General features: G+C 38.5%; 1 protein-coding gene across 1 annotated transcript; it reads left to right on the top strand.

Moving 5' to 3' along the window:
- The first annotated feature begins 1051 nt into the window (after positions 1-1051).
- Positions 1052-10723, top strand: LOC137277247 (solute carrier organic anion transporter family member 2B1-like). Its single transcript, XM_067808909.1, has 9 exons — positions 1052-1778; positions 2171-2257; positions 2468-2650; positions 2924-3088; positions 4564-4753; positions 4857-4986; positions 7303-7457; positions 9059-9123; positions 10473-10723. Exons 1-9 carry the CDS (start codon positions 1052-1054, stop codon positions 10721-10723), a joined length of 1953 nt encoding a protein of 650 aa, XP_067665010.1.
- Positions 10724-12145: the final 1422 nt, after the last annotated feature.

Below are 12145 nucleotides of genomic sequence, written 5' to 3'. Positions count from 1 at the left end.
AGTCAGGGTCCATGTAGGGAGGAAATGCACTGTAAGTACCCCTGGTCAAAGTGTAGTGATCTGTCTTCAACTGTTGACAATAGATAGTCTGCTTTTTTATTGTACTGTCATATATTGTTAAAATATTTCAGAGTTTGTTACTAGTTTTCAATTGCTATTTCAGTGTCTTTCGTTGACAGGGTGGTATAATTGTTCGTATCTTGGAATCTGTTCAGTGTGTGCCGAATTACAAATTTGGCATGGTCGAAAAACGCCATGATCATATATATAGCTGTTGTCCGGTGTATTATACAGCGGTTTCATTGAATATGTGTCAGAATAATTTCATGTGTATCATATTAGAAAGGTATCATATCAGTTGAACAAAACTGTCAACGCTGTTTTTCTCGTTACGATAGGCAGCAATGTGTGGTGGTGTAGAATTTACAGGAAGACGTTAAATCATATATTATAATTACATCTATTATTGATATTTTACAGAATTATATACAATCTGGTGACCATTGGTTATTGAGTCCTATTTCATTATAACTAATATTTCACACTTTAAAGTTCGATTTGTGATTACCTGTACTCAAGGGCGAGCAATAGATGTCCATGCCCATATTGTACACGTTGTATACGTTTATACACATTCTGGACACAAAAAGTTATTAAATTCCATGAATCGAACTGAGTAATGCCGCATGAAATCATCGCTGATGGTATAAATAGAACCCTCACGACATAGACAGGAAATATTTTACTTTATTTTGAAGACAGCTGGTAAGTATATACGCACATTAAAGTAGATGTTCTTGTAATGTATGTATCTAGATACGTTTGTAACGTATGTATCTTTAAGAGCATATGGCCTGTAAAGGTAAGTCATGGCTTCGGAACAAAATGTCCACATGACAATGTAAAGCTTGAAGGTCATTTCTTGATTTGGACGTCCAGATTCCACACCTACATGCTAAAAACTTCAGGTTAATCCAATCCTATAGATTACCACAAGATTAGACCAGACTGATAACTAATTCTATACATTTGCGTTTGTTGGGGAATAGTGATGGCATCCAACGTTACAGTAGAGGCATCATACAGAGAGTTGGCAGTAAACTGTGAAAATACAGTGGACAAGACAGCTACAGACAGCATCTGTGCTTCGGATGAAGAGGAAACATCACGTGGAGCTGGGCCATGCTCCCCGTCATATATGCAAAGATGTGGGACAGTTGGATCTTTCACGATATCAGTTGGATTTGCCTCCCTTTTAATGCAAACAATAACGGTTTATCTATCATCTCAGATAACTACAGTGGAGAAGGTGTTCAACATTGACAGTGCAACGAGTGGAACCCTCCTGAGTTGCAATGATATCGGCTACCTTGCCACAGTCTTGGCCACCAGCCACTTCCTCCGAATGAGGCACATCCCGGGAGTGCTTGGCGTCAGTACGGTGGTTTATGGCTCATCGGGAGTTCTCGGTGGGCTGCTTTATTTCATGGATCCCTCGACTTTGCCAAATGACAGCAGCATGGCAGACAATGTCACTAACACCACTTACTCTGGCGATGAAGAGAAGTTTTTATGTAGTCAGTCTGGACGGGAGAGTAGACAAAATGAAACGTGTGAGGCTGGATCAGATAGCCCCCTCGAGGAGAAGCGATGGGGCTTTTGGCTCCTGGTTATTGCCCTGTTGTTGCAAGGAGTCGCTAAATCACCCAGGACACCGCTGGCATCAGAGTATATTGACAACAACGTGGCCGATAGAAAAAGAACAGGACTCCTTCTAGGTAAGAGTGAAGGAGTGTGTTTGAAGTAATGAAATGAGCTTCTTTTCCAAACTAAAGTCGAGGACTTTCTAGACAACGCAAACAAGCAGAGTAATATTATCTCACACAGTGTTCATTTGATTTTCGATCAGTCTACAATGCCTGAAAAGCTCTGAAACAGAAAATGTAAAGAACTATGTGATAGCAGTCCGTGAGGTTTTCATAATGAGATGATAATTTAATTCCATGTTCATGTTTGTTTGATCTGACTACCTGGCCACATATACTATGTTATGAGATTCTCACGGACAAAAGTAATTTGGACATGGAGGCACATTGTCATACTTTGGATGGTCTCTTTGGAAGCACCATCTGTCATATCACTACTTTATATGCATCTCATCCTTTGTCAGGGACACTTCTATGTCTGACAATGTTTGGACCAGCGTTGGCCTTTTTTCTCGGGGGCGTCTTTTCTCAAATCCCAGTTGATATATCCCGTAAGTAAAAATGATATTCTTTCAATATAGATTTAAACATTAACAAAAAAGTAAAGTTTTAACCCAAACCCACTTTAAAAATTCCTGGATGTGCATATGTTCACGCTTGTATTTCTTTGCCACTGTTCATGATGCCTTTGGTGTGGAACCTTGTAGCCCTTTATTCTTCATTTCGACATGTTACATGTATTCGCCTCACTGTTTTTGTAGCTACGTCTCTGACCCCACAGGACCCAAGGTGGATTGGTGCGTGGTGGCTTGGATTTCTAGTCTTCGGTGGAGTGTCGCTTCTTACTGCAGTGCCACTGTTCTTCTTCCCAAAGAAAATAAAAGGCCGACATATTGTCCCATCTGATGATGACAAGGAGCCAACATTTTGTGACAAAGTAAAAGGTACTGCGTATTTCTTTCACATGACGGTCACAGATTCCCATTCATCTATCGTTAAAACTCGGTGAGTGTAATTTGTAATATCTGAAATGGATCCACCGAAGAACGGCATTACACCTGACCTCATGTCGTACATATCCTGACCCGAATCACCAAAATATGACAGTTAGGATCTTCCTTTTTTTCGAAATGACAGTAAATATGTTCATGATATGAGAAAAAAGTAGCTTTGAGTATGTAATCTATTCTCAACCTAAAGCTTTTCTTCACTTTCAGATTTGCCTCTGTCGCTGTTCAGGGTAGTAAGTAACCCTGTCTACACTGTAAACAACCTCGCCATGGTTACTGCAACGATCGCTGCGGTGGGGCTCGTTTCATTTGGGGCCAAGTATCTGGAAACAATCTTCAACATTCCTGCCTGGAAGTCTAACCTGATTTTAGGTCTGCTCAGTATATTATTACCCCATATGTCATCACATCACATGGTCCAAAATAACGAATCATCAGTTACTATGTCCATCTTAATTTCATATAATCACTGTGATTCCCAGGGAATTCGTGTATTCCAAAACATTTGAAGGAATTTGATAACAATCCTGAAATGTTGACTCATGATGTTGACTGTTGACTGCAATAGACAGCACCAAGTTAATAATGCGGCTACACAGTATACGCTCAGGAGTACAGCACCGTAAAGCAAGCATCACAGTACAGTGTTTCCTTGATTGTCAAACATTTTGATGTTGTTACGGTTAAAAATTTGCCGTGACGAAAGGCGCAAGAAATCCCCTCAGGACCGGCAAAATGTATATCACTGAGAATTTTGAAATTTTCAATATATCTGTATTCAGCAAAAACAAAGGCAAGATACAAAGCAAAATACAGAGCTTCGCAATAGATGCTTCATGTACAACAATACAATTCTAACGTAATGGGTGACAAATATAATGTCAACTCACCGAAGTCTTTGTGGGAGAGTGAGAAACAGTTATGCAGAATGTAACACTGCGAGCGGTGAGGCAGTGGTTATGTTGATCAAGCGCTGACGGATACTGGCAGATATGTACTCCGGTTAATCTGTATCCGTGTATTTCCGTGTCGACAACACGGCAACTAGCCTTTATATATACAGTCATCAATTCCTGAAAGTTCGAGCACTTACGACCATCGCCATGAACGTGGAATTCTTTAGGCCAGCGTCGTGTTTACCTCATAATATAATCAAACGGAGGTAACTCTATAGAACTACCTTAAACGCCTGCCAATAAAATACTAATACCACTGAACATTTATGATACAAAATGTGACCCAGTAATAATTATTACTTAATAAATAATACAATTTACAGAAATTACACTCTCATATCAGTGTTCGCAAATAAGTAAAATGGTCGAACTAAGCATGTATATCGAATGTTACATGTTTTACAAGTCTAGTCATAAAAGATTGGCAGATAATGTATGGCATGAGGAGCAGAAGCTGAAAGATTTGGCGTAATTACGATATGAAAAAGCTATTATATTTGTTGCTTCATCATATTTCATGATTTCCTCTTTTATGTATCTAGTATTCAGAGTTTGCATTTTCTGCTTTTTCTATATATGTTCTTAAACCACCAACGTTACAATATTCAATGGATCATTGTGTTTGCCTTAACATCCAAATGAAATATCACGTGAAAAATTAATTTCCTTCTCTGACACAGTTTTAGGCATTTCAACTTCATTCCATATCTTTGTAGTCTTCAGTCACGCTTGTAAACATTTACAATGGTTAGGGCCACAGTTACATTTCTGGAACCCTGACCATCACATTTCCACTTAGAAATTACAAAAGTCAAGAGAAATCACTGACACTTTAGGAATTGTGCGAAATCCATGGTTACACATTCCTGTATATCTTTTACCAATGTTTAGGTGTCGTGCTAGTGATACCAACACTTTTGGGGACATTTCTTGGAGGTGTCATTGCAATGCGTTTCAAGTTAGAAAGAAGTGGTTGCCTCAAAGTAATGATCGGGGCGTACGTTCTGGCCACTCTTGCTCAGTGCCTCAACTTCCAGTTTGGCTGTGACAACCAAACTATAAGCGGACTACAGAGAAACCAGTAAGTCAGCAAAATGATCTTTCAAAATTAGACAACTACGCTGTGAGAAAAGTAGAATGACTTTGTCAGTGATATTAACTGTTTGACATTGTCACATTTTCAGAGAGAAGGTTGTCCTTGATGAGGGTCCGAGTTCATGTGACTGCCTCAATGTCCCCTTTCTACCGGTCTGCAATGGTAACGTCACGTTCTTCTCGCCATGCCACGCGGGATGTCACAACCAGACTGATACTGTAAGAGTCATTAAAGTTTCTTTTAAAGGTTGAGGTAGGGCGTGATCATTTTGGCCCCTCTGATATAGAGTGGGGTGAGTGAACACACCTGATAATTTTATAGGTGTTTACAAATGTAAGTGTGTCTACATTGTAAGAGACGAATAAAACGGGAAAGGGAACTCGAAGTTGCCTGGGGGTATTCAAAACGGCACAGATACTGCTATTCCAATTCAATTCCATTCTTTATTTTCAAAAACCACCTTGGTGGTACAAGAGCATATAATCTTAACATATATACAAATACAAAATCAGCTCAGATTCAAAATGGCAGGAAAACAACATGTTAACATCTTCTTCTGACAAGGGATGATAGTTTTACAATATATTTTGATAGGTTCACTATATCTTGCGAAGTTTTAACAGATAATAATTTCATAAACTTTATTTCATTAGAAAAAAGTAATTGATGGGGAGTAGATATTGCTTCCTCAAAGTATCTAATGCTTTACAATTGAAAATATAATGGTACTCGTCCGCAATGTTTTTAGAAGTGCATAGCTGGCACGCTCTCTCGTCCCTTGGAATATTATACCAGCGGTCCGTCTCTATGGGTAAATTATGATTACATGTTGTAAATCTCAACAGTGTCAATGAAATACGTTTAGGAGGAAGAGATATTCATCAAAATTAGGAAACGACTTTAGATGTTGATAGTAAATTCCCTTGGGGTTAGAAATAATGTCAGTGTGCCAGTTTTGGATAAAATGATCCTTAAGAATATATTCAGGTTTTGAGACCAGCCACTAGGTTGTGCAAGTTGATGGATTTTCAAAAACATAAGAGTCCAGTAGTGTCTAATAGTTTAAACGTGCTGTAGCCAGGGATTATATTTTTTATTTGTTCATCTTTGGAACGATCGGTTGGCAAGCTTAAAAACACCTTGGTAAGTTAACTTGTGCCAAAAGTTTACTAAACGTTTATATATCATAATTCTAATAGGAAATCTTCCTAGTTCCACGTACAGCACGATACGAGGGGTTGGATTCCTTAATCCTGTAATGAGTCTTTAGAATTTTGAATGAATCTTCTCTAAAATTTCAAGGTTTTCGAAAGACCACGCTTGGGTGTTACCATTGAGTCAGATGCTCACAATAAGCAATCTAAAGTCTAACTTTCTAGCTTTTTTAACTAAATTATACATTGCTTTCGAAGCACTATTACTTACAGTTTTGATACTCGAAACGAGTTGTCTGTTTCTGTGAGCGTTATAGGTATAACTATCTATTTCAAGTAACATACCATCCAAATGGATTTTTTTTTGTGTGCTTCTTGATGGTCCTCCTCCAAATGGTACTATTTTAGTTTTGCTTATATTCACGTTTAGCTTCAGTAGTTCTTAAATGAGTTCAAAGAGTCCTGAGTCAGAGTAAAAGAGGATTCAGTCATAGAGTGGGGTATTCTTCACAAATTGTGTGTCGGCCTCAGAACTGGTGATTTTAGTGTAGTCAATATTAGTAGTGGAATGTTGCTGAATAAGGAGTTAAACAAACATGCCAACAATAGTTAGCCATGAAATCGTTTCAAGTAGAGAGGAACCTCAACGAAGCACGTGGGAGTAAAACGTATAAATCACAGCCAATTTCACAATAAATCCGTGTATTGTAGGTAAAAGAATAACCTATTTCATTTGAGAGGTTGTATAACGAAAGCGGAATATCTAGCGATTACGGGAACGTTATGTCTTTTCGCCGATCGGATGTTTTAAGTGAAATGCGTAGTATTTCTTCTCCGAGGGTGATGATTTTCGTAGGCATGTTTTTGGTGTACAAATGAAAAGGTTGTCTTTTCCCGAGTTCCAAGCGAGGTTACTTGGTACATAGTGCACTGATTTTGATAATTTTGGATTCATTTGAAAGGGAATTTATCTAGCGCTATTTCAGTAAGATTTGCGGCTGTGTATTCCAAAATTTCTCACCCAGAATTCGCCCATAATCGAGAGTGGGGTGTTTGACAACTTTGTGCGCGTTACATCCCTTTCCTTCTTTATAAGTACATGGATATGAGTGTAGGCTTGTTGCACCCAGGATGTTTTATTTTCAGCAACACAAACCCCCGTGGTATAAATTGAAGTCATTTCTGATTGGCGTAATTAGTTCATGGAAAGGGCGCTCCTTCGTTAACTTAAACCCTTGCAAATTTGTGATTGTGCGATCGAACAACACATTATGTTTCTGCAATTTACTTTCCTTGACGTGATAACGTTTGACTTATATTAATTGTTTGGCATAAATAATATCTGTTGATAAATATTCAGATATACGCAACTTGTTTCAGACTTACGGAGACTGTTTGTCTGCTGGAGGCGGTTCCGTAAGCCCAAATTTCTGTGAAACCGGGTGTGCCTACCTCTACCCCTACGTTGCCGCCACGGCTCTTTTCGCTTTGAGTGAAGGCATTGTTTTCGTCCCCGGCTATCTTGTTCTCATACGGTTGGGAGTGGTTTATAACCAAGTTTTAAGTCATACTAATTAACATACTAGTAGCTGAGAAACTAATGTTTCCAATAAAAGTTGGTATATTTTGTACCTAAACAGTGATATTGAAGATACTGTTTTACTGTCCTTTGCAGACATATATTTAATATTATTTAATGTGCTCTCATCGCTATATGGCTGCAATACTGCCGATGCGATGTAAAAGTTTAACTCACTCACGAGGCAGGGTCACAACATACAGGCCACATTGCGCACATCTGGTGTTGTAGTATATAATGATAATGCAACTTAATGGATACAGTAGTCAGATCATACCGATCAGTAAGCTTGATATCGTACCCTTAATATCCCACGACAAATGTCGCTGCCCCTGGTATCGGTCAATGGCTTGGCTTTTCAAGCCAGTAAGGAATATTGACCACATTAGTGTCAATGGTTTTTTTGACTGTTAGAGAAGTCCATACAATTTCAGGCTACTGCATTCTCTGTGCGCCAGTGTATGAAATACCCACTGGTCCGCTAGCCCGTGGCTAGTAAAAACAGAGTCGGGTCAGTAAATCTCCACAGTGACTGTCCCGACTGGCTAGCGAATTTTCATGAGGTCATTTTGTAAATTTACCATTCTCTCTGACTTGTTAAGTTAGACCACGATTTTAAATCATTCAAGATTATGACCCGACAATATGTTCGTCATATTAGCTAAGTGATGAAACCCTTGTCTACATAAAAATTTCAGACCAGGCATAACTAGCCAGATTGACTCGCAAAATTTCGAAACAGTTCCGCACACTGCTCCGGGGAACTATACTTTTTCAATTACTTCAATTAAGCATTTACACGGCTCTGCAGCAACGTGTAAACAACAACATTATTTCTCTAGCCACGGAAGGTTATTGACCACATATAGTACGTGTACTGACACCACTAAAGTTCATGTTCATGTATAAAGACAATATTATTCGGCAGTAGAGAATATAGTTTTTTTTCTGTGTAGAAAGGCAAGATACAGGAACACTGACATGTTTTCTAGATGTCCTTAGCTTAGAATAGATTAATTGAGACATAATTTTTATAAATATTATGATTTACAAAGATATATATCTTAAGATACTTATTTTTCAACAGTCACTAAGACAATGATATCCATCTTGGATTAGATTCAAGTCACATAGTTTACAAATTCTATCGTCATTTTCTATTCCAGTATGTACATGTTGCTGTTAACGAATCATGGGATGAGCAACGAAATTTTGCTATGGTTCTATATATTTCCAATCAAAGATGATGAATCGGTTTCTTTGTATATAGATTGCCTAAACATTCTGTATTATAGACATCTATTTGATAGAGATAATTGGTCAAGCCAGTTCTGGAGACATATCCAACAATACTTATTGAATGGATATGAGAAACTTTGGATGCGAGACATTAGTCCGATTATACATCCATGAAACGTTGCCAGCATGCATTTGTGATGTCATCTTTGATATCATTGTTGTATTTAGTTGCTCGGGCTAAAAATACTGGTACATGTTAAAGTTTCTAAGGCTCTCGGTAAAGGAACACTTCTAATATTACCTTGTGTTTTAAAACAGAAGTGTGGCGGAGAAAGACAAGTCAATGGCAGTGGGCCTATACACTTTTTCTGTGTCTGTTCTGGGTACGTATATGTAGCACGGATGCTCACTGTACACACTGTACTAGACCAACCCTCCACCCCACCCAAACCCAATAAAGGCACTTTAAGTCGCCATTGTCCCTAGTATGTTGATCTACTACCAGTTGATCAATAGCTCATCTTTATACGGTATTGTCCCTATTTGAAAGCCAAATTTAGAGACATATGCTGGTGTTATTTCTTGATGCTGTGATAGTCTTGTTGTTTCACTGACCTCCGTTGGCAGGTGTTTATAATTTCATTTTAATTATTATTATCCATCCATAACTTGAATTAGCCACAATAGGGCTGAAATATTGCCGAAGTGACTTTGAATCTTAACTCATTTACACTATAAAACCAACTTAAGTCCTTGGCTAGTACAAACAGCCACACATACACGTGCATGCAGGTGGTCATATGAGCCAAATATTCTCAGGTGTGACGTTAAACTCCATTTCACCTCACTGACTATTCACTCCTGAAAGTATGCTGTTGACGAAGGGCCCTGGTTCAACATCACTTCACGTTGTGGCAGCTGAAAACTGTTCTATAATGAACATATTATCCTTCTCGCACAACTCGTTCAGACTGAAACTTGCAGATAACTTCACGTTGTACACGGTGCACCTGCAATTTTATCTTAGAGAGGGTCTATGTATTGCTGTGGACACCATACAAACTTAGGAATGTTCTGTGTTTAGGGCAATTGATCTTGCAGTCAGTTTTGAAAGCCTGAAGGTAGTAGGTACTGTTACAATGTCTTTCGTATTTTGTAACTATTATGTGTTGAAGCGCTAATGGCTTCAAAATGAAGCTCCTTTTTATGAAAAAGTTTTGATCAAATTCAATGTGATAAGAAGGGTTTTCCAGAGATAAGTTCACCTGTAACGTGGTGCACTTTCACATGGTCCAGAGTCATCCACAGCTACCGTCAAATAAAATCTGTTGTGTCCTGGTCGGCTTCATCAGTCCAGTTATGTACCTGATGCGTATACTGAATTCAGTTTGCAGCACATGTAGCAAGACTGTTACGAATCGCATTTCAAGCACTATTTAGTCAGGTGTTTCCGACCATAGGGTTGAGCAATCCACAACACATGCGCAATGCATCAAATGTTTGTAAGTACGTGTGTGTAATAACACGATATCAGCGTCTTGTTAACAAACAAGTGGGGCTGTGGGGTTTTCGACTCCCTACATGGGTAAAATGTGGGAAGTTCATTGCTGGTGTCCCCCGTCGTGAGTATTGCTAAAGGCGGCGTAAAATTAAACTCACTCGCTCTCTCACTCACTTACTCACTCAAACACAGACACTTTTGTCACACGTGTTTCAATGGTTTGGTTTTCAGTATACCTTCCAGGCCCTATTGTGTATGGAAAGATTATCGACACCACCTGTATTGTCTGGAACTATGCGTGCGGGAAACGAGGATCGTGTGCACTCTACGACCTTGTGGATCAACGAATGAAAGTCACAGGAATGAATGTTTGTGGCAACGCAGTCACTGTTGGGCTGAGTGTCTTGGCACTGATTCTTCTGAACTCGAGGAATAAGAAACCAGAGAAACTCGCACCAGAAGCTGCTACATTTGATATATAGTTTTTCAGTAAACATAAACGACCATCAAGAATATTTCAGGATGATATCATAAAGTTTATCATTCAGAATGTTTCAGTGTGGTGTATTTCAACATGCATTGATAAATAGTTGGTAATGTTTCAGTGTGGTGTGTTTCAGCATGCACTGATAAACAGTTGATAATGTTTCAGTGTGGTGTATTTCAGCATGCATTGATAAACAATTGATAATGTTTCAGTGTGGTGTATTTCAGCATGCATTGATAAACAGTTGATAATGTTTCAGTGTGGTGTGTTTCAGCATGCACTCAAACAGTTGATAATGTTTCAGTGTGGTGTATTTCAGCATGCATTGATAAACATTTGATAATGTTTCAGTGTGGTGTATATCAGCATGCATTGATAAACAATTGATAATGTTTCAGTGTGGTGTTTCAGCATGCATTGATAAACAGTTGGTAATGTTTCAGTGTGGTGTGTTTCAGCGTGCATTGATAAACAATTGATAATGTTTCAGTGTGGTGTGTTTCAGCGTGCATTGATAAACAGTTGATAATGTTTCAGTGTGGTGTGTTTCAGCATGCATTGATAAACAGTTGATAATGTTTCAGTGTGGTGTATTTCAGCATGCATTGATAAACAGTTGATAGTGTTTCAGTGTGGTGTATATCAGCATGCATTGATAAACAGTTGATAATGTTTCAGTGTGGTGTGTTTCAGCATGCATTGATAAACAGTTGATAATGTTTCAGTGTGGTGTATTTCAGCATGCATTGATAAACAATTGATAATGTTTCAGTGTGGTGTATTTCAGCATGCATTGATAAACAATGGTTGGACCAATAATGTTTATATTTGCAATAGATAGTATCAACTAACAACTTCTACGCCTGGGACCGTGGTCATAAGGATTGTGTATCAGCCCAGAAGGACGGCAGATCACGTTATGAAAGTAGACGTCGGACACTATACTTCATATCCATCCATCTTATCCACGGTCGACATTTCAAAGACAGTTCGGTTGAGAACATCTGAGCTAATAGCTGTGTCTGAGTGTCAGTATCAGCATCAGTGGGTAGTGTCAAAAAACATCTACATGTCAACTGCAAGATACGTTTTATTTCACTGTGAGTGACCCTTTGACAAACATATATTTTCAACTGAATCCCTGTTTCCAATGTTTTCTTTTATTAAGAAAAAATATGTTTCCCAGATGTTCAGCACTTTGTCATACACGTTCATATAAAACATACCCGCATTTATCAGTCAAATCATAGTGCGTACAATAGCTCTCAAGGTATTCCATGTATTGTATTGTTGTATTTCAGGTGGCAACACTGTGACCAACATTGTACAGAAATATTTCCATCTGAATATCTTTCCATTAATGACGGTTTTCTGTTATCGCCATACTATCGCAATATGTATTGATCAATAAAAGGAT

The sequence above is a fragment of the Haliotis asinina genome, chromosome 3, assembly GCF_037392515.1.
Source record: "Haliotis asinina isolate JCU_RB_2024 chromosome 3, JCU_Hal_asi_v2, whole genome shotgun sequence".
Taxonomy (NCBI): domain Eukaryota; kingdom Metazoa; phylum Mollusca; class Gastropoda; order Lepetellida; family Haliotidae; genus Haliotis; species Haliotis asinina.
This window is presented reverse-complemented; position numbering and strand designations above follow the sequence as displayed.

What these genes read in the sequence shown, in the direction of transcription:
- LOC137277247 (XM_067808909.1), top strand. Translation starts at nt 1,052, where the DNA reads ATGGCATCCAACGTTACAGTAGAGGCATCATACAGAGAGTTGGCAGTA. An exon ending in AAGAACAGGACTCCTTCTAG is followed by an intron (nt 1,779 to 2,170) that starts GTAAGAGTGAAG and finishes ATCCTTTGTCAG; the next exon opens with GGACACTTCTATGTCTGACA. An exon ending in ATTTTGTGACAAAGTAAAAG is followed by an intron (nt 2,651 to 2,923) that starts GTACTGCGTATT and finishes CTTCACTTTCAG; the next exon opens with ATTTGCCTCTGTCGCTGTTC.